At 36.5% G+C, this 22226-nt stretch overlaps 1 protein-coding gene and 1 non-coding gene across 5 annotated transcripts in view; one reads left to right on the top strand and one right to left on the bottom strand.

Annotated features, from left to right (window-relative positions):
- Nucleotides 1-22226, top strand: part of ARHGAP5 (Rho GTPase activating protein 5) — a 99033-nt gene that overhangs the window by 41866 nt on the left and 34941 nt on the right. For 3 of the 4 annotated variants that reach the window (XM_066277683.1, XM_066277682.1, XM_066277681.1), the window contains exon 3: nt 9908-10055. In XM_066277683.1, coding sequence (XP_066133780.1) covers nt 9908-10055 — 148 coding nt within the window. The remainder of the gene's footprint in view (nt 1-9907; nt 10056-22226) is intronic. The other variant, XM_066277684.1, reaches the window with a different exon arrangement.
- TRNAT-AGU (transfer RNA threonine (anticodon AGU)) lies at nt 7407-7482 on the bottom strand. Its single transcript has one exon. It is a non-coding gene; the product is annotated as a tRNA-Thr (tRNA).

Below are 22226 nucleotides of genomic sequence, written 5' to 3' on the forward strand. Positions count from 1 at the left end.
TAAATAAATAGCAGTTTTTAGTAATTTCTAAGGCCTTTTCCTGACATATGGTAGTCACCCAGATGTTTAGATGAGTAAATGACCTATAGATATATTTTAAATTCCTGTGATGGCTCCAACCTCATCTCTTTCTAAGTTCTGCCTTTTTGAAGTCTGTGTTTGAGCCTTACATCTAATTATTTTGACAATCATATATGCTTTTGCATGTGCTACTACTGAAATGAATGGTAGTGAAATGTTTTTTCTTCATAATAGATTATCTGTTCCTTGAGGGCATTTAACTTCCACTGATTCTTGTATCCTACACAATGCCTAGCATGATGCTGTGCACATAGTGCTCAGTTCTTACCCACTGAAAGTATATCACTTTATATTCAAATGAATTCACATAGAGTTGGCTATTTTTCTTGTAATTTTATGATAATCATTATTTTGTTTCAATCCTGATTTTATTAGGTTCAGATATTTAAGCTTAGGCACACCTATACAATGACTCCCATAGGAACAAAGAATTAGGTATAATGAAACTGTTTGCAGAAATGAGTAAGTAAACCAACAGTACTTGGTATATTTATTAACAGAAGTCTTATATGATAAAGGCTTTCTCAGATTCCTGTTTAAAATTTTTTTTTTGCTTCTGTTAGTGTTTACTAGAGCACCTAGATACTGTGCCAGGTCCAGGTACTGAAAATGGGAAAAGTGCATATATTCTTATGCTTCTTACACATTTGCTCTGGAGAGGAAAGGAACAGAGAAAATCAGGATTGACTTCTAGATTTATGGGTTAAGCAATTGGTGGATTTACTTGAGATAAGTGATGACTGAGGGTAAAAGCTTTCAGGCTAGATGGAATCAAGATATCTATTCTGTGCTTTTTATGTTACATTTAAAATATCTGTTTTAACATCCCAGTGGAAGTATAAAAGTTAGATTATGAATCTGGTACTCACAGGAAGAGTTATTAGGATGTTAAAGGTTTTAAATCTATGGTATTAATGCTGCAATGAACATAGGAGTATATATATCTTTATGAATAACTTTTAAAATTTTTCAGGTAGGTACCCAAAAGAGAGATTGCTGGGCCATATGGTAATTCTATTCTTAATTTTTCCATAGTAGCAGTACCAATTTACATCCCAATCAGCAATATTGGAGGGCGCCTTGTTCTCTGCATTCTCTCCAACACTTATTATTACCTGTCTTGTTGATAATAGCCATTCTAAAAGGTGCGAGGTGGTATCTCATTGTGGTTTTGTTTTGCATTTTTCTAGTGTCTAGTGAAGTTGAGCATCTTTTCATGTATCTATTGGCCATTTGTAATGTCTTCTTGGGAGAGATGTCTATTCAGTCTTCTGCCCATTATTTAATTGGATTGTTTGGTGGTGGTGTATGAATTCTTTATATATTTTGGATATTACTCCTTATTGGAGGTGTTTGCAAGTATCTTGTCCCATTTGATTGGCTTCTTTTTTGTTTTGATGATGGTTTCTTTTGCAGTGCAGAAGCTTTTTAGTTTGATATAGTCCCATTGATTTATTTTTGCTTTTTTTTTTTTACCTCCCTTGCCTTTGAAGTCAAAATCATAAAATTCTTTATCAGACAGAGATCCATAGGTTTAGTACATATGTTTTCTTATATGTATTTTATTATTTTGAGTTAATTTTTGGTGTGATGACAGATAGCAGTCTAGTTTCATTCTTTTGCATGTAGCTTTCCAGTTTCCTTCAGTAGATGTTGGATAAAGAAGATGTGATACATATATACTGTTGTAAAGTACTGTACCCCAGATTCTGAAAGGCACTGTACCTACTTCATCAGGTTTACGTAGAGACACCAAGTCCAGATAAAGTTTGAAGAGTTTTATTGAAGGAGGAGATTTGTTAAATATGCCGGCCACATATGGCTTACATGGGGCATAGCAGACTCAAATCGTGTGCGCCAAGTATATTTCAGAGGCTGGTTATATACCCTTTGACTACATACAGGTTGGGGGGGCTTGACAGCATGACACAATCATGAACAAGATTATAACATTTGTCTAGGGCAGGGGTAGTCAACCTTTTTATACCTACCACCCACTTTTGTATCTCTCTTAGTAGTAAAATTTTCTAACCGCCCACCGGTTCCACAGTAATGGTGATTTATAAAGTAGGGAAGTAACTTTACTTTATAAAATTTATAAAGCAGAGTTACAGCAAGTTAAAGCATATAATAATAATTACTTACCAAGTACTTTATGTTGGATTTTTGCTAAGTTTGGCAGAATAAATCTTTATAAAACAACTTACTATAGTTAAATCTATCTTTTTATTTATACTTTGGTTGCTCCGCTATTGCCCACCATGAAAGTGGGAACGCCCACTAGTGGGCGGTAGGGACCAGGTTGACTACCACTGGTCTAGTGTCTATCTCTACTCCTTTGCCTAGAGGTACATGTTAATCTCAGATTCCAGGAAGGGAGGGAGAGCTAAGATCAGTGTAGGGTGGTATGTAAATTTTGTCTCTTATTGAAAGCAAAAGGCAGTTCTTCAGATAACCTTAATCCTTTCAGAGAACTTAAAACCAAATGACCCTAGTTGTCCTTGTATTGTAAGTCAGGAGATTTCTATATTCTTTTTCCTCCATTTTCCAAAGAAAGGACAGGAAAACCTGACCTTTCCTCCTAGAATATCAATATTTTGCAGCTTTTTGGCTAAGAGAGATATTAGTATTTACAAGTTTATAAGAATGACCCAGAAGAGGGACAAATTTATGTTATTAATGAATGTATGAGATACATACATTTTTCTTGAAGACAACTCCAATGTTAACATTGCTCTTTTAAAAATGAAATCATTACATTTCTCATTCTTTTATTTTCAACTTTAAGAGTCTGTTGAAGGCATGGTTATTTTAGTTTTATACCAAGTATGAGAATCTTTTATAGCTGATATTATTCCTTTTTATAAGTTTCATGTTTTTCTCCTCTAGCATAAATTTGTCCCTCTCCTGGGTCTAAGAAAAATGTATGTATCTCATAAACATTCAGGTGAAGATGGCAGGTAGAATGTTTCAAATAAGTTTAGAGTTTGGGAGAAAGAGTTGAGCTGAAAGTATTAATTTGAGGGATTAGCATATGGATGTCATTACCAAAAGGGTGAGTATAGATGTTGAGAAGAAAAGACATCAGGGACTGAGGGCTGGGGTATTAACAGCATTACAATGCTGGCAAGGAGGGATCAGCAAAAGAGACTAATGAGAGAGCGATTGAGATAGAGGTGGTTTTCTGAAAGCTCAATGAAGAGTGACTATTGAAGGTCAGGTAAGTTAAGAGCTGAGAACTAATTATTAAAGAACAATCATTGATAACCTTAATTAGAACTGATTTAGTGGAGTGATGAGGGTGCTAGACTAATTTTATACATAGTAAGAGAGAACGGAAAGAGGAATTGTAGACATCTAGTACAGATGACTTCTGTGGTTTGTCAGCAAAAGTAAGTGACATAGAGCAAGTAACTAAAAACTAGAGGAAAATTGAGACTTTTTAAAATGGGAGTAAAGGTGTGTATATATTTGGTATGAGTCATAGGAATGATACAGGAGAAGGGTGAACTCTGATGACTTTCTACTTTAGTCTGATCTTTTCAATCATATTGAGTTTTACTAAAGAAGGTTTTACTTTTTTAATGGGGTTTCTTCAGTGTCTTTGTATTTTACCTCCTTTTGTCTTGTTTCTTTTTTGATCTTTTATTTCTAGAATCCCATTCTAAATTTAAGAAATAGAGAGGTCTATCTTTTCTTTTTTGCTGGATTGGTTCTTTGAAAGCTTTGTCAACTGCTTTTTGCTACTTAAGTTTCCACCTTGGTATTGTTTGCAGAAGAACCAGCTGAGTATTGTTTTTGTAAATGTTATCGATTATATTATTTATTTGAGGATGTTGCTTAGATGTCCTTGTTGTGTTGTTGTTATTGCTGAAGTGGGATTGCAATTTCTGGAGAGAGCTATACTTCTTTACCTTTTCTTGGTTCTGTTCACTTATACTAATGATAGTTTTTTTTAATATCTGCAACCTTTAATTGATAATGTTTATATTATTTGTGATTGGAATATTTATTTTAATGTGAATGTGCTTTTGCAGACTTGAGGTTTACTTAGGCAGAAAGAAAGACTGGCCATTTGCTTAGGCAGAAGTTAAGATATGTATGACTATGGTAATGGATCAAAGTTGGATTATCAATAATCAGATTAATTTTCTCAGAGGCACACTTATGTAATTGGGGGATGCCATTTCTGACTAACGGTTAATCATAAACTATAGATATACATGACCAAATAACCAGACTCATCTTTTTTTTTGCATTCAGAGAATCTTGATGACATTTAATAGCAAGTATAATTATCTAGCCTTAGATGGTTTAATTTATGAAATAGGTTTTAAATTATATCCATCATTTTAATTGGTATAAATTTATAGCTCTAGATCAGTAACTCTTAGCCAGAGTGGTATATATCATTGGGTAGAGTTACTTCCCAAAGTGATTCTGATACTTGAGAACCATCACTTACAGAAAAAATGAATTGTATACATTTTTATTCATTATAAAAGCTAATACAGTAATGTCTAATCCAGAACTGTTTTGGTTTTTATCTTGGCATATAGACTTTTTTTTAGCAGTGCCAGTTGGTAGAAAAACTAGTAAAGCCACATAAGCTTTTTATGCTGCACTCCCCCAATATATATGAATTATAACTTGACTACTGGGGTACTTCTGTTACTAACTTTATCCCTTTAGAGTTTGTCAGACATTCCATGCTATAAGCAAGCATTTAGTCTTTCATTACCTTACATCACTATCCCTGAATATTGGTGTAACTACAGAATTAAGTAATTTGCCCTTGTAACTTTGTAGACCTTGGAAGATATTCCTTGAGCATATGCCAGAGATTCTGCTTTCCTGTTTTTTGATTTCCTGTCTCCACCCCTCCATCTTAATTTGAGTAAAGAATTCAAGGCTTCTTATATAAAGTTGACACTTTTCTTTTCCCTGTAACCTCAAAGGTAAGAGTATAATGATTTCAGAATTATCTGAGAATTTTTAGATTGGTTTCTGAAGGGCAGTGCTGAAGAGAATTTCTGAAGGGTTGATTGGGAACAGTTAGGACTATCTAGCTTACTTTTAAAACTATAGGTGGCATTGCAGCCTGTTCTGTTAAAATTGTTTCATCTCTTCATTCCTGTTGCTCCTGCCATAAGCTAAGCATTACTATTTTCATAAATTAACCTAAGAGTACTCTTTTCACCATTGCTTTATCTCTTGGAAAACAGTTTGTGCATCTTTGCTTCAGTTTTCAATTTCCTAATCAGAATGGTGCAGCTAGTAGTTTGCAGGCTTGAAAGTACCTTAGTGCTGCTGGGATTGAGAGGATTTAGCAATGTATCCCCACCTCAGCTTTGAAATTATAGTCTCATTTCTACTTCATTGCACATTGTTCTGTTTTGGTTGTCATGGTAATGGCAGGATCCTTTAAAGATTAAAGATCCCCATACTACTTGATTTGGTGGGTTCTTGAGCCAGAGCAAACACTCCAGTGCTTTGATGGCAATGTTCTAGACATCTAGTTATATTGTATGTAATCTGTATCATTGCAGAGTGATAGAATATGAGGATTTAGAAGTTGGATTTCATGACCTCTTGACAGTTTGCTAGGTAGAGCAACTTGAAATTGAAAGTAAGAAAGGACTTAATTAATTATTTAAGATATCCAGAGACTTAGAAGAATACACTGGAGGATCCATCCAAAAGAGAGACTACTCCAGAAAGAATGGGAAATTAAGATGAGGATTGTTTCTTTAGGCATTGAATGCTCTACCTGTGCTCCCTCCCTCACCCACCTACACTTTTCTGATTAGAAATGGAATGTTATTGTCCTATTTGTAAGTCAATAGTGATATTTATAATAAATATGACTAGGTTTGTTGTTTATACCAGAGAAAATAAAAATTTATAGATAAAATTAGACTAAAAAGGAACAAATACTGTCAGTAAAGGTGCTCTAAGGCCCTGGCCAGTTGACTCAGTGGTAGAGCGTCAGCCTGGCGTGCGAGAGTCCCAGGTTCAATTCCCGGCCAGGGCACACAGGAGAAGCGCCCATCTGCTTCTCCACCCCTCCCCCTCTCCTTCCTCTCTGTCTCTCTCTTCCCCTCCTGCAGCCAAGGCTCCATTGGAGCAAAGATAGCCCGGCGCTGGGGATGGCTCCATGGCCTCTGCCTCAGGCGCTAGAGTGGCCGTGATTGCGGCAGAGCGACGCCCCAAGATGGGCAGAGCATCGCCCCCTGGTGGGCATGCCCGGTGTATCCTGGTCAGGTGCATGCGGGAGTCTGCCTCCCCGTTTCCAACTTCAGAAAAAAGGTGCTCTAACATTATGAGTTTCTGAAAACTTCCTCATCTTTCTATGTTTTAGAGATTCTCAACTGGGAGTACAAAATAGAATCATCCCGTGGAAATAGTTACAATGTCCAACTCCAGAAAGACTGACTCAGAATATCCTTAGCCATTGAATTCTAGACAATACTTAGGTTTTGAGATGTTCACTCCCTGATTAAGAACTCATTTTCCCCCAATATTGATAGCAGTTAAACTCTGAAACTTCTTATTTAATTTTGTTTTTCTCTATTGTGAAAAGGTTTGGTTCATTACTTGTAAAAATTATCTTTAAGAAATAGAGTCAGGAAGGAAAAAAATGGTAGAATAAGAAGGGAAAATGATGGAACTAAAAGTTTATGGAATTACATAATTTCATTGTATAACACTGGGGAACAAAATTTTTGTTGCATCCACAAAAACACTTGTTCTTACCTAATTCGAGTGTGCTGATCTCAAATCTGACATTAGTTTTTCTCTGTAAGCTACAGTTTTTTTGCAATTCAAGATTTTAGGTTTTCATCTTATTTTAAAATTTTCAACATTTAGTTTAACATAATGAAGTAAAATGTCTTCTTGGACATCATCTTTGTGAAAATATTAATTTATCTAAATGCAGTAAATACACTAATACACTAAAAGATATGATTGCATCACAATTTGTCCACAATTTCAAAGTAGAACATATTAAAATACGTTTTTGTTTTGTTTTTTTTTTCCATTTTTCTGAAGCTGGAAACAGGGAGAGACAGTCAGACAGACTCCCGCATGCGCCCGACTGGGATCCACCCGACACGCCCACCAGGGGCTACGCTCTGCCCATCCTGGGCGTCGCCATGTTGCGACCAGAGCCACTCTAGCCTCCTGAGGCAGAGGCCACAGAGCCATCCCCAGCGCCCGGGCCATCTTTGCTCCAATGGAGCCTTGGCTACGGGAGGGGGAGAGAGAGACAGAGAGGAAAGCGCGGCGGAGGGGTGGAGAAGCAAATGTGTGCTTCTCCTGTGTGCCCTGGCCGGGAATCGAACCCGGGTCCTCCGCACACTAGGCCGACGCTCTACCACTGAGCCAACCAGCCAGGGCCTTAAAACACGTTTTAATCATAAAAATTTGGGTTTGTCGCTCTTGCGTTTGTGTACTTGTTGAGGACAGTCTCATTTGATGTTCCTGCAATAGTCTGCTCATCACTAACAGCTCCAAGATTTTCGGGAAACTTATCAAGGTGACTTGTTCAGGAAGTGAATCTTAATGCTCATGTTACATCCAATGTCGTGGAAAGCCAACAGCATTCTTTGAACCAGAAGTTCATAGTTTTCTGTTTTTTTGTTGCCAAGGAAGTTCTTTGTAACTGCCACAAAAGACTGCCATGCTGCTTTCTCCTCCTTATTCATCTTCCTGGCAAATTCTTCATCATGTATGAGGGTTCGAATTTGAGGTCCATCAAATACATCTGCTTTTATCTTCTCGGAAGACAAGGCAGGAAAAGCAGAAATAATATGTTGAAAGCATTCACTTTCTCTATTCAAAGCCTGAACAAACTGCTTCATTAAGCCAAGTTTGATCTGAAGTGGGGGGAAAATGATCCTGTCTCAATTAACTACAGGTTCATTCACAATATTTTGCATCCCTACTTCCAGAGCTTCACGTTTCGGCCATTCCTTCTGTGTCCAGTGTTTCTCCTGAGCTTGGTTGTCCCACAAACACAGAAAGCAAGGATACTTTGTGAAACCCCTCTGTTGTCCTAGCAGGAAATTTACCATTTTAAGATCCACACAAATGATCCAGTTATGCTCCTCATACTTCAGACAGTCGAGGACAATTTTTATGTCATTCTTAATCTCGTAAATGAGTTGAATAACCAATTGAAACCGCTGCAGAAACATTACCGTTGTGTAGGAGAACACATTTCAGACTCCCATTTAGAGCTGTCAAGAAATAGCCGCCATTCTGTTGGAGTGTAAGTGGTAACACCAAGCTGGCTGAGAAGACTACTGATATCGTGACAGTAAACAAAGTGTTTGTCTTCAGAAAAAAAGTCCACAAAAATTTGTTCATGCTTCCTGAAATGGGATACTTTAGCTGACCGGTGAAGTACATTCTTTTCTTGAAGCCTGGAGGTTAATAACTCAGCTGCTTTCTTTGATAGGCCCAAATCTCTTACTAAGTCATTCAATTCAGGTTGGCTAAACTGCTGAGGGGTTAGTGACTGCTTGGCATCAGAAGAAGACCCTTCAGATTCTACAACCATTTCCTCACGCATCTTATCAAAATACACTTAATCACCGTATTCACTTTCTTCATCCTCGGAAGAAATAAAACCATTGAAAACTGGAACCGGGAGTTTTCAGGATGTGGGATAGGTCATATTGCTGAAGGAATATTAGGATATGCAATCATATGCTGTTTTTTCTTTTCAATGCCCTTTGTATGGATCAGACAGAAATAACAGTCACTGCTGTGGTCCTTAGGTTCACGCTAAACCATGGGAATACCAAAAGGCATTCCTTTGCATTTTCCTTTTGTCCAGTCATGAAGGATTTCCTCACAATCATGACACACAATATGAGGAGCCCAATTCTTGTCTTGATTGCCAAGGGGAACTTGAAAATAGGCAATATATGCAAGTGTCACAAATGATGAAATATTGCGCCTTTGACGTTGAAGTGTGTAACAGCCACATATATAACAGAAGGTGTCAGGACTATTCTTACGTTTACGCCTACTCGAAGACATGATTCAATCTTAAAATAAGAGGGTGTTTTTATCAGATAATTTTTTACATTTAAAAACAATTACAATTATGTAAAAGTGATGTTTGTAAAACATTAATTACCTTGTAGTTATGTTCAATCCAAGAGACGTTGCCCTTTACTTCAATTTAAAAACCGATGCATGCCATTAACTGTAACAAAAAGAAATTAAAATTGCATACAAACTAGAGCATGCACCAAAAAAACGGATTTCAGATTTGGAATCAGTGATGCAGAAATATTTTATATATATATATATATATATATATATATATATATATATATATATACAGTTCTAAAACCTCATGCAACAGAAAATGAAAAAAAATTTGTTCCCCAGTGTAATCAATAATTAGAGCAAATACATCTATGCCCAAAAACTTCACGTGACTTGTCCCAAAGACCAAATAAAATGAACAGACCACACGAATTGAGCATTACTTCTAGTTTTTCCTTTGCATTGGCACTGAAAAATGATCTTTTCTAATCTCCCTGCCTATCCAGTTTCCATTATTTTCTAAAGGGAACATTTTTTTTCTGCTCAGCTGTTTTTTCTCTATTTACTTTTTTGTCTCTTCATTGCTCAAGTTGCTGCTTCAAGCAAAATTTATTTAATGATTTCCATTTTGGTGGGCATGGTTGGATGTGGCTTTTAAATATTTCTTTTGATACAGATTATATATTTCATTACTTACTGCTCATACTATTTTGAAGAAAATTAATTTTAATAGTTTTAATTTGAATATGTTTTCTTACAGCAGAAGAAGAAAACTAAGAACTTTAATCCACCAACGCGTAGAAATTGGGAAAGTAATTACTTTGGAATGCCCCTCCAGGATCTGGTTACAGCTGAGAAGCCCATACCACTATTTGTTGAAAAATGTGTAGAATTCATTGAAGATACAGGTAGGGTAGAAATATCATTGCAAGAGATTTGATTTAAAATTTCACTTTTGCCGCACCAACAGTCTGTCACATGTTCATGACTTAATAAAGCTAAGTTTTGAAAGAGGCTATGTAGTTCTCATTAGTATTTTCTTGAGTATTAGCTGTAGATGTAACCATCTGATACTTGAAAGAAGTTTTGTTTTCGGCCAATACTGCTTTTTTTTGTTGGATTTCTCTTTAGTAAGTGACCAAGTTGAATGCTAAACTGTTAAACTTACCTTATTTTGGAATTTAAAATAACTTGGTTGTTAAATTATGCTATCTATTCAGGGGTAGTTACGATTTAAATCTATAACTTGAAAGTTTCCAATATTTTAAAGTAATACTGTTGATTTTTATTACTCATTTTACACATGAATTTTTCTTGAAAACTCAACCGTATTTATGAATGTATGAAAGGCAGTTTGGGATGTTACTTTTTATTCAGCAGCACTAGTTTGGTGTGGTTTATATGATTTAAGTTGTATTTTTAAGGAGTGTGCAGATATCCTTACTATTTTAAAAACAAGCCTGGTTTTGTGTTTACTTTGTCCAATGTCAGCCATTTCTGAGGGTTAAACTAGTCAGAGTTGGGGAATAAAGATAGAATATAATTGAGTTTATGTGCATTTAAAATGAGTAAGAGTTAACCATAAAACCTTAGTGATTGAGTGGACTATAGAATTTGATGGTTTGAAAACATGAGCTAATTCTATTTTAGCTTCATTCTTAATGATCTCCTTTAATAAATAAGCATTATTTTAAAAACTAGGACACATATATTTCATCTAAAAATATCAAGCTCATTTTCACTTAGATGTACGTCTTACTTTTTAATCACTAGTCAGCTAAGTTGTGTACATATTGGCTTGTCTGGTGAAAAATGCTGACTTTAACTTTTAATAAAGTGGAAGACAGGGCAATATATGTTATCCACTGGTATTATAGTTGAAATAGCTTCTATCTTTTTTCTTTCATTGTTGTTAATTTTAGAGCCTACTTTTGGATATGCCCTTAGTCATTATTTCTTCAACAGATGTGTAAAAGGCAAATTTCTAGTCTATATTCCCATTCATCTTTAGCCTAGTAGAAATGCAAACGTTCTTATGATGTTAATTTCCTGTTTTGAGCTTAAAGAATTCTCATTTTCAGCCCTGGCTGGTTGGGTCAGTGGTAGAGTGTTAAGCTGGCATGTGGAAGTCCCCAGTTCAATTTCCGGTCAGGGCACAAAGGAAATCAACCATTTGAGATTTCTAAAGCAATAAGAAGAGAAATTACCTGTATTTCTACCCCTCCCCCTTCTGGTGCCCTTTCCCCCCCCCAGCCATGGCTCATTTGAGCAAGTTGGCTCTATGCCCTGAGGATGGCACTAAGGCCTCCCCTCAAGCGCTAAAACCTCTCAGTAAGAGAGTAATGCCCCAGATAAGCAGAGCACCCTCCTGTAGGAGGCTTGCTGGGTGGATCCCAGTCAAGGGACATGTGGGAGTTTGTCTCTCTACCTCCTCGCCTCTTAATAAAAAATAATAAAAATTTTCATTTTCTCTAGTGATATAATTAGGCCTTATGGATATGACTGAGCAATTAGAAAACACTTTTCTTTCGTGGTTAGAAAATTATAGGTAATAATGAATAGCATTTTGGACATGTATTTTTATAATTAAAAATACCTGTTTTTTGAATATTTTGATAGTAGTTGAGTGATTTGGTTTGAGGAAAATTAATGCTTTCCAAGTGTAAGATAAAAGGGAATTCTGGTCCAATTCTAAGCACAATTTGAATTAGTTTATGTCAACTGACAGGTAATTAATATATTTAAGTACTTTGTTAGCAGTATACTGAGGTACCATAAGACCACAAGAATAGTTATATAAAAGATTTAAAACTTTTTTTATTGTTGCATATTGATTTTATTACTGATTAATGCTAATGAGTTTTAGCCAAAATTTCCACTTGATTTAAGAGTTTAATATTGAATTCTCAGCTATCTTCTATATAAAGTTCAACTTGTAGTAATGTAAATATATATTGGATACCTATTAATTAAAAATTTCACTTCATTGTTTATAGATCCTTAGATGTAGTAGTATAAATGAGCAGTATTGTTATAATCAACACTCTTGTTTAAAGAACTAATTTTTTTTAACCAACTTGGAAGAAAATAGTATGGTAGTTTTAAAAATCAACTTTATTGGTAAAATTTACATAAAATAAAATTCACCAATTTTAACTGTACAGTATTAGTTTTGATAATTCTATAGTCATAGTCGTATAAGCACAACCACAATCAAGTTAAAGAACATTTTTGTCACTCCAAAAAACATACAGTATTTTATCATTAAGTAATGTTAACTGTTGGTTTTTTGTAGATGTTCTTTATCAGGTTGAAAAGTACCCTTCTATTTCTAGTTTGCTGCATTATTATCCAAAATGGATATTGATTTTGTCATGTGGTTTTGTCTATATATTGAGGTGATCATATACAATTCTTTTTGAATCTTTTTATGGTGACATATCAATTCATCTTCATATGTTAACTCACCTTGTATCCCTGAGATAAACACCACTTGGTCATAATGTTTTGTCCATTTTGTGCACATATTCTGGATTTAGTTTGCTAAAATGTTAACGATTTCTGCATTCTGTGGGATACTGTAGTTTTCTTGCAGTGCCTTTGACTGGGTTTGGTATCACAGTATGGCTGGCTTTATGTAGATTGTCTATTTTTGGGAAAAGTTTATATAGAATTGGTAATACTTCTTTCTTAAGTTTTGCTAGAATTCACCAGTGAAGCTATATCAGGGGTCCCCAAACTTTTTACACAGGGGCCAGTTCACTGTCCCTCAGACCGTTGGACATGAACAAATCCCTATGCACACTGCATATATCTTATTTTAAAGTAAAAAAACAAGTTGGGAACAAATACAATATTTAAAATAAAGAACAAGTAAATTTAAATCAAGAAACTGACCAGTATTTCAATGGGAACTCTGCTCCTCTCACTGACCACCAATGAAAGAGGTGCCCCTTCCGGAAGTGTGGCGGCGGGGGGGGGGGGGTAGATAAATGGCCTCAGGGGGCCACATGCGAGTTTGGGGACCCCTGAGTTATATATTTGGACCTGGCATTTTGGCCTTTTGTTTGTGAGGAGGGTTTTAAGTATGGCTTAATTTTTTTTATGTTTATTTATTGATTTTAGTGAGGGCAGGAGAGGGAGGAGAGACCAGAACATTGATCTGTTTTTCCATACATGCCCTTACAGGGGGATTGAACAGACACACTCTGCACTTCGGGAAGATGCTCTAACCAATGAACTATCCAGCCAGGGCAATTAAATTTTTTAATAGGTACAAGACTGCACAATTTTTTTTCTTTTTAAATTTTCCATTGCTTGAGAGAGAGGAACAGATGGAAGAAGGGAGAGAGAGAGAAGCATCAGTTCGTTCCATTTAGTTGTATACTTACTGATTGCTTCTTGGACTGGGGATTGAATCTGCAATAAGGGTGCACCGAGACGATGCTTTATCCACTGAGTCCAGGGCCAAGGCTGGTCAGATTTTTTTAAAATTTCTACTTGAGTAACTATTGGGTTTTTGCCTTTCGAGGAATTTGTTCATTTCATCCAAGTTGGCATAATGTTTTATAAAATTTATTTACTCTTTTAATGCCTGTAGCATCTCTAGTGTCTTCTCTTTTGTTCTTGGTATGATCAATCTGTCCTTTTTTATTCTTGTTAGAAGTTTATCAGTTTTCATTAATCTTTTAAAAGAAGAAACTTTGGAGGTATTTTCTCTATTTTTTAATTCATTGAATTGTATTTTTTATTTTTTTTATTTTTTTTCTGCTTTCATTTGGTTTTTTTTTTTTTTTTTTTTTTACAGAGACAGAGAGAGGGATAGACAGGGACAGACAGACAGGAACAGAGAGAGATGAGAAGCATCAATCATTAGTTTTTTGTTGCGCGTTGCAACACCTTAGTTGTTCATTGATTGCTTTCTCATACGTGCCTTGACCGTGGGCCTTCAGCAGACCAAGTAACCCCTTGCTGGAGCCAGTGACCTTGGGTTCAAGCTGGTGGGCTTTTGCTCAAACCAGATGAGCCCGCGCTCAAGCTGGCGACCTTGGGGTCTCGAACCTGGGTCCTCTGCACCCCATCCGACGCTCTATCCACTGTGCCACCACCTGGTCAGGCTCATTTGGTATCTTTATAGTTAAAGTGGAAGCCTAGATTGATTTCAACCAATCTTTTCTACTACAATATTTGTTAAAATTTGCTCAAGCATTATTTTAGGTGCATGCTACAGATTTTGGTATGGTGTTTCCATTTCCATTCAATTCAGATTACTTTGTAATTTCCCTTTGATTCTTTTTAATTTAACTCATTGGTTATTATAACTTTTATTTCTAAATATTTCTCAGATCTCTTTTCTGTTATTCATTTTAGTTTAGTTCTATTGCAAGTGGAGAACAGTTTGATGTCAGTGTAAGTTTATTGAGATTTGTTTTATAATGTAGAATATGATCAATTTTGAAGAATTTTCCATTGATTAACATCTGGGTTATTTCCACTTTTTCACTATTGATAATAATGCTGCTGTGAATATTCCTATACAAGTTTTTGTGTGGACATGTTTTCCAGTTCTCCTGAGTGAATTGCTAGATCACATCGTAGGTAACTATGTTTTAACCTTTTGAGGAACTACCAGTCTCTCTTCCAAAGTGGCTGCACTAATTTACATTCATACCAGCAATATTACAAGACTTCCAAACACATTATTTTTCTCTTTTTTGATTATAGCTATTCTAGTGGGTATCTCATGATTTGCATTTCCCCGATGACAAATGATATCAAGCATATTTTCAAGTGTTTATTAGCTTTTGTATATCTTCTTTGGAGAAATACCTAATTCAGATTCTTTGCCTATTTTTATTTATTTATTTATTTATTTATTTATTTATTTATTTATTTATTTTTGCATTTTTCTGAAGCTGGAAACAGGGAGAGACAGTCAGACAGACTCCCGCATGCGCCCAACTGGGATCCACCCGGCACGCCCACCATGGGGCGATGCTCTGCCCATCCTGGGCGTCGCCATGTTGCAACCAGAGCCACTCTAGCGCCTGAGGCAGAGGCCAAGGAGCCATCCCCAGCGCCCGGGCCATCTTTGCTCCAATGGAGCCTTGGCTGCGGGAGGGGAAGAGAGAGACAGAGAGGAAGGCGTGGCGGAGGGGTGGAGAAGCAAATGGGCGCTTCTCCTGTGTGTCCTGGCCGGGAATCTTTGCCTATTTTTAAACTGAGTTTGTTTTTCTGTTGAGTTTAAGGGTTCTTAATATGCATATTCTGGATACAAGTTTCTTTCCAATAAGATTTTGCAAACATTTTTTTTCATGTGTGGGTTGTCTTATAATTTTTTATGATATCGTTTGAAGCACAAAGTTGTAAACTTAGATATTCAGTTAATTTTTAAAAATTTTTTGACATTGTGCATGGTAACATATCTAAGAAGGTTTTACCTAATCCAAGATCACAAAGAGTTATTCCAATATGTTCTCCTAAGAGTTTTATGGTGTTAGCTTTTGCATCAAGGTCTGTTACCCATTCTGAATTAATTTTTTTGTATGGTGCAAAGAAAGGTTTTAGCTTAATTCTTTTGCATAGCTATCTATTGTCCAAGTACCATTTTTTTTAATTGTCCTGGTATTCTTTTTCAAAATCTATTGACTATAATCATGAATGTTTCTGGACTTTCACTTGTAATATATATGCTTATTCATATATGCTGGGGCATTCTTTTTTCATTATTGTAGCTTTGTAGTAAGTTTAGAAATTGGGAAGTATTCAATCCTCCAACTTTATTCTTCTGGGGATATAGTTCTAGGCTAATGGATTTAAAAATTTTCATTCAAATTTTTAAAGACTTATCATCTGCATGATAACTAACAAACAGTTTGCTATTGTTCTTATTTGTGATCCTGTATGTCAGGGATCGGGAACGGATGGCTCACGAGCCAGATGTGGCTCTTTTGATGGCTGCATCTGGCTCGCAGACAAATCTTTAATAAAAATAATAATAACGTTAAAAATGTAAAACATTCTCATGTATTACAATCCATTTATTTCCTACCGCTCATGTTCATGGTTGCGGGTGGCTGGAGCCAATCACAGCTGTTCTCCAGGACAACACCAAATTTTTATTAGATAATGCCTAACGTACACGGGTTGTTGTATGGCTCTCACGGAATTACATTTTAAAATATGTGGCGTTTATGGCTCTCTCAGCCAAAAAGGTTCCCGACCCCTGCTCTATGTGATGTATTCTCCTTTCTCCCTTCTCCCTCAATTTCCAGCTACTTTTAAAATTATTCTCTCTGGTTTTTAGCAGTTCTATTAAAAATATAGTTTAATGTGTGCCCCCCCCCCCTTTAATACTTCTGCTTGAGGCTTCTGGAGTTTCTTGGATTATTTAGTTTCTAATTTTTTAAATTGGAAAGTTTGGCATCATTTACTGTTTTATTTTCCGTACATCTGCTTCTGGACTTCAATTACATGTGTATTAGACATCTTAAAATTGTTCCGCAGCTTACTGAGGTTCTGTTTCATTGTGTTTCATTTTGATTAGAGTATATATATCTATTGCTTTTATCTTCTGATTTGCTGATTTCCTTTTCTGTATGGTCAAATCTAGTTCCTTTAGAATCTTTTTTTATGTATTTCATTTATTCTACCTATTGTGTTGATATTTTCCTTTACATCTTTGAGTGTACTTATAAAATTTATAACTTTTAAGATCCTTGTGTTACTAATTGTAATATTTCATTTCTGAGTCTGTTTCTTTTCTATCAATTTTTCTCCTGATTATTAGTTGTTTTTTTGCTGTTTTAGGGGTTTTGATTTGATTTTATATCAGATATTTTGAATTTTACATTATTGGGTAGTTAATTTTCTAGTGTTCTTTTAAAGAGAATTGGATTTCTTTGACATTGTAGGCCCAGTAGTAGTGGCCGTCATTGCCGCCAGGCACATGCAGGTTCCCATTAGATTCAGACAGACGGTAATGAAGCAGCGGAGCCTAAAACTGGTAGGCCATTTCTTTATTCTAGTCTCATACCCGGCAGGCGAATAAAAAACACACTAGGCACCAAAACCCACTCATTCAGCGCTCATAAAGCTACTGACACGTCCGGGTTTTCCTAGAATCAAAGGCCCCTACCAGCTCACTAAGTCCCCTCTGGTTCCCCATCTCCTTCTCTCTGCACAAACTGGCTTCTCTTTTAGCACTCTGCCATCTTGACTGCTTCTCTGCAAAAATGTGGCCTCCTCCTTCCTCCTCCTTCTCCTTAAAACTTTTTGGCACAAAACCCCTTCTCCCTCACATATTAGCATAACAAAGCCCCTTCCCAAGCAGTTTCACCTGGCAGCATCATTCACGTGGGCAGCGCCATTTTTGGTGTTTGTTTGTTTGGGGTTTTTTTTTTTTTTTTTTGTATTTTTCTGAAGCTGGAAACGGGGAGGCAGTCGGACAGACTCCCGCATGCGCCAGACCAGGTTTCACCCGGCATGCCCACCAGGGGGCGTCACTCTGTTGCCACCAGAGCCAGTCTAGCGCCTGAGGCAGAGGCCATGGAGCCATCCCGAGCGCCCAGGCCATCTTTGCTCCAATGGAGCCTTGGCTGCAGGAGGGGAAGAGAGAGACAGAGAGGAAGGAGAGGGGGAGGGGTGGAGAAGCAGATGGGCGCCTCTCCAGTGTGCCCTGGCTGAGAATCGAACCCGGGACTTCCGCACACCAGGCCGACGCTCTACCACTGAGCCAACCGGCCAGGGCCGGCAGCGCCATTTTTAACAAAGTGAGAATAAAAGTCACATTTTACAAATTTATTTGCCCAACAGTCATATATTAAGTATTTTGTGAAATAGTATGATTCTTTCTAGGTTTGCTTGTACTTTTTTGTGGATCTAGAGCAGCTTTTTTTTTTTTTTTAGATTTTATTTATTTATTTATTTTAGAGAGGAGAGAGAGAGGGAGGTGGGAGGGAGAGAAGAGGGAAGAGCAGGAAGCATCAACTCCCATATGTGCCTTGACCAGGCAAGCCCAGGGTTTTGAATTAGTGACCTCAGCATTTCAGGTTGATGCTTTGTCCACTGTGCCACTACTGGTCAGGTCTAGGGCAGCTTTTATGCTACTGTTTATTTAGACTTACAATATAGTATGAGGATTTGACCCAGTGCCCTGCCATTAAAAGGTCTTTTGAAAATAGAACTTGAACTGTTCTCAGCCTCCCACATAAGGAAGTTTCCTGTCATACATACATGTGAAAAGTATTCATCCATTTGCTGGGGACTTTTTTTTTTTTTTTTTTTTTAACATTTCTGAGGCTCTTTCTCTATGTAGCTCTTCCTTTTTCTTTCTTTTTTTTTTTTTACTCTACCTTATAAATTCTCATGATCTCATTCTTTCTGAACTCCTGTTTTCCTTCTCTACTCTGGTAGACTATACTGCTTTGGTGGGATTACACCTTTCTGAAGTACTGTCTAAAAACTGTTTCCAGGCGTTAATTGGGGACAAACAGTTTAACTTATGTATTTCATTTTTCTCACTGATCACAGTTCTGAGCTGCGTGTTATCTGAAAACTGTTTTAAATAATGTTCCAGGTTTTAGTTTTTTACTATGAGAGGGCAATTGCCATAACAGTTAATCCTTAAGGTAGAGTCAGGTGGTCCTATAAAAGTTTTTATAATAGATACTATATATTAAATTGTGCTGAATTATTCCTAATGGGAAATGACCCTTGAAATAGTAGTATAAATATAAAGTTGACAAAACGGTACCATATTTCCCTATGTATAAGACACACCTTTTTTTTGAAAAATTTGGAGTTTAAAAACTAGATGCCATCTTATATAATGGTTGTAGATTTTTTTTTTACTTGAATTTCTTGCTTTTTTGAGCTTGTTTTTGTGCTCATTGTAAGTTTTTACTTGCATTTTCCACTTTTTCGCACTTGTCTTTTTTTTTTTCTTCTAATTTCAGGCTCCAAAATTAAGGCATGTCTTATACATGGGGAAATACGGTAATACCTAAGAAACTAGAAAGAGAACATAGGCCTCTTGGGAATTAGGGTGATAAACCTGATATGGGGTTGAAAGAGGACTCAAATGCCTGTCAGATTGCTGTATTAGGGTGACTGCAGGTGGTGTATTGTTAATGAAAGTAGAAATGATAGTATGAAAAGTATATTTCACATTTTGATAATGGATTGCTGTTATGTACATGTTAGACTTAAAGTGCCTGTGGGGTACCCTTATCAAACCGAAGACTTGTTTGAATATGTTATAGTTGTGGATCTTTGAAAAATAGTTTGGTCTTAAGATTTTGGTCATTGCCTTTGTATAGATATTAATATAAGCTATGTGTTTTGTTTTTTGGGTTTTTTTTTTTTTTTTGTATTTTTCTGAAGCTGGAAACGGGGAGAGACAGTCAGACAGACTCCCGCATGCGCCCGACTGGGATCCACCCGGCACGCCCACCAGGGGCGATGCTCTGCCCACCAGGGGGTGATGCTCTACCCCTTCGGGGTGACGCTCTGTTGCGACCAGAGCCACTCTAGTGCCTGGGGCAGAGGCCAAGGAGCCATCCCCAGCGCCCGGGCCATCTCTGCTCCAATGGAGCCTTGGCTGCGGGAGGGGAAGAGAGAGACAGAGAGGAAGGGGGGGGGGGTGGAGAAGCAAATGGGCACTTCTCCTATGTGCCCTGGCCGGGAATCGAACCCGGGTCCCCCTCACGCCAGGCCGATGCTCTACCGCTGAGCCAACCGGTCAGGGCCAATATAAGCTATGTGTTGATGAACCTGAGAAGAAAATGTAAAGTGAGAAGAAAAGTTCACAGTGCAAAATAGGCCATACACAAGAGTAGAGCCCTACAACACTAGGGAGAAGTAATGTTTTAATAAGAATGAAACATAATTATTAACACTGAGTGTACACTTGTCAGGCTACTTAGAAAACATTTTTATTAAGGTGAAATTTGTATAACATAAAAGTAACCATTTTAAAGTATACAACAGTTATCTAGCATATAGTACATGTAGTGTTGTGCAAACACCAACTCGTATAGTTCCAAAGATTTTCATCACCTTAAGTAAAACTAGCTATTAAGCAGGCACTCTCTTTAGTCCTCTCTTGCCCTAGTCTCTGGTAAGCACCATCCTGCTTTCTTTATGGATTCACTTTAGCTATTTCACAGAAATAGAATCATACCACATATGACCTTTTGTCTTTGTTCTGTCACTTCACATAATGTTTTTGAGGTTCATCTATTTTGTAGCATGTTTAATTGTATGGATATATACCACATTTTATTTATTCATTCATTAGTTGGTAGACATTTGGTTTCTTTCCACCTTTTGACTGTTATGAACAATGCTGTATGACTGTTCACATACAAATATTTGTTCAAGTACTTATTTTCAATTTTTGTGGGTATGATCCTAAGTGTGGTGTATGGTGGTTCACATGGTAATTCTATGTTTAACTTGTTGAGGAACTGTCAAATTGTTGTCTACAGTGCATGTACCATTTTACAATTCAACTAACAATATATGAGAGTTCAAATTTGTCCGCATTCTTCCCAAAACTTTTTATATTCTGCATGTATGTGTTTTAATTTTAGCCATTCTATCCCTTTTGATAGGGATTGTATTTTGGTCTGTAGATCACTTTGGTAATTCTGCCATCTTATAAACAGTATTAGCCCTTTCAATCCATGAACACTAAAGGCTTCTTCATTTATTTAGGTGCACCTATATTTCTCATTACTGTTTTGTAGTTTTCAGTGTACAAGTCTTATATCTCCTTAGTTAAGTTTATTCCTAGGTGTTTATTTTTTTGAATGCTGTTGTAAATAGCATTTTTTTTTCTTAATTTCATTATTGGAATGTTTGTTGGTGGTATATCGAGCTGATTTTTGTGTGACGATCTTTTAGCCTGCAAGTTTGCTAAGTTTTTTTTTTATTATTATCTCCATTTTTGGTGTCTGTGTTCTTTGGGATTTTCTGTATGTATCAGGTCATGTCCTCTATGAATAGGGATAGCTTTACTTCCTTTCAAATTTGGATGCCTTTTATTTCTTTTTGTTTTTGCCTAATTGCTCTGACTTGAACTTTTGCAATTTTGAATAGCTGTGGTAAAATCACATTCCTTAGCTTATTCCTTAGCTTATTAGAGGAAAGCTTTCATTGTTTCACGTGACATTATGATGTTATCTGTTTTTTATAAATGCTCTTTAGTATGTTGTAGTAGTTAAGTTCCCTTCTGTATTAGTTTCCTGGGGCTACCATAACAAAGCCCCATAAACTGGGTACCTTAAAACGACCAAAATTTATTCACTCACAGTCTGTGGACTAGAAGTATTGAAATCAAGATGTCAGCTGAGTCACAGTCCCTTGGAGACTTTAGGTAGAATCCTTTCTTAACTCTTCCTCGCTTCCGGTGGAGAGGACATCAGTCCTTGGTGTTTCTTGACTTGTAGCTGTGATACTCCCAGCTCTGCTTTTGGGTTCTCCTGTGTATCTCTGACTTTTAAGGATACCAGTTATTGGCTTAAGAACTCCCTCTGCTCCAGGTTAGTGGTAACTAATTACATCTGCAATGGCTCTGTTTCCAAATAAAGTCACCTTCTAGTTTGTTGAATATTGTTTATTATGCAGACGTGTTGAACTTTGTTAAAGGATTTTCTTTGTCAACAGAGATGATCGTGTGGTGTTTTTTTTTTCTTTCATTCTGTTAACACGATGTTTTATGTTGATTTTATTTTTTTAATTTTGAACCACCCTTACATTCCTGGGATAAATCCCAGTTGGTCATGATGTATAGTCAATCCTATTAATATGTTGTTGGATTCAGTTTGCTAGTATTTTGTTGAAGATTTTTGTACCTGTGTTCATATGGGATATTGGTCTATAGTTTTCTTCTGATGTCTTTATTTTGGGCTTTAGTATCAGGGTAATATCTCATAGAATAAGTTCGGAAGTATTTCCTCATTTAGAATATATTAGTATTTCAATGAGAATTTTCTCTGGTTCTAAGAGTGTGCTATCTTCAAGATTGATAGAGGCATTCCTGTGTTAGAGACGTTCTAAATTTTTTTCTTCATTTT

The sequence above is a fragment of the Saccopteryx bilineata genome, chromosome 4 (assembly GCF_036850765.1).
Source record: "Saccopteryx bilineata isolate mSacBil1 chromosome 4, mSacBil1_pri_phased_curated, whole genome shotgun sequence".
In the NCBI taxonomy this organism is placed as follows: Eukaryota; Metazoa; Chordata; class Mammalia; order Chiroptera; family Emballonuridae; genus Saccopteryx; species Saccopteryx bilineata.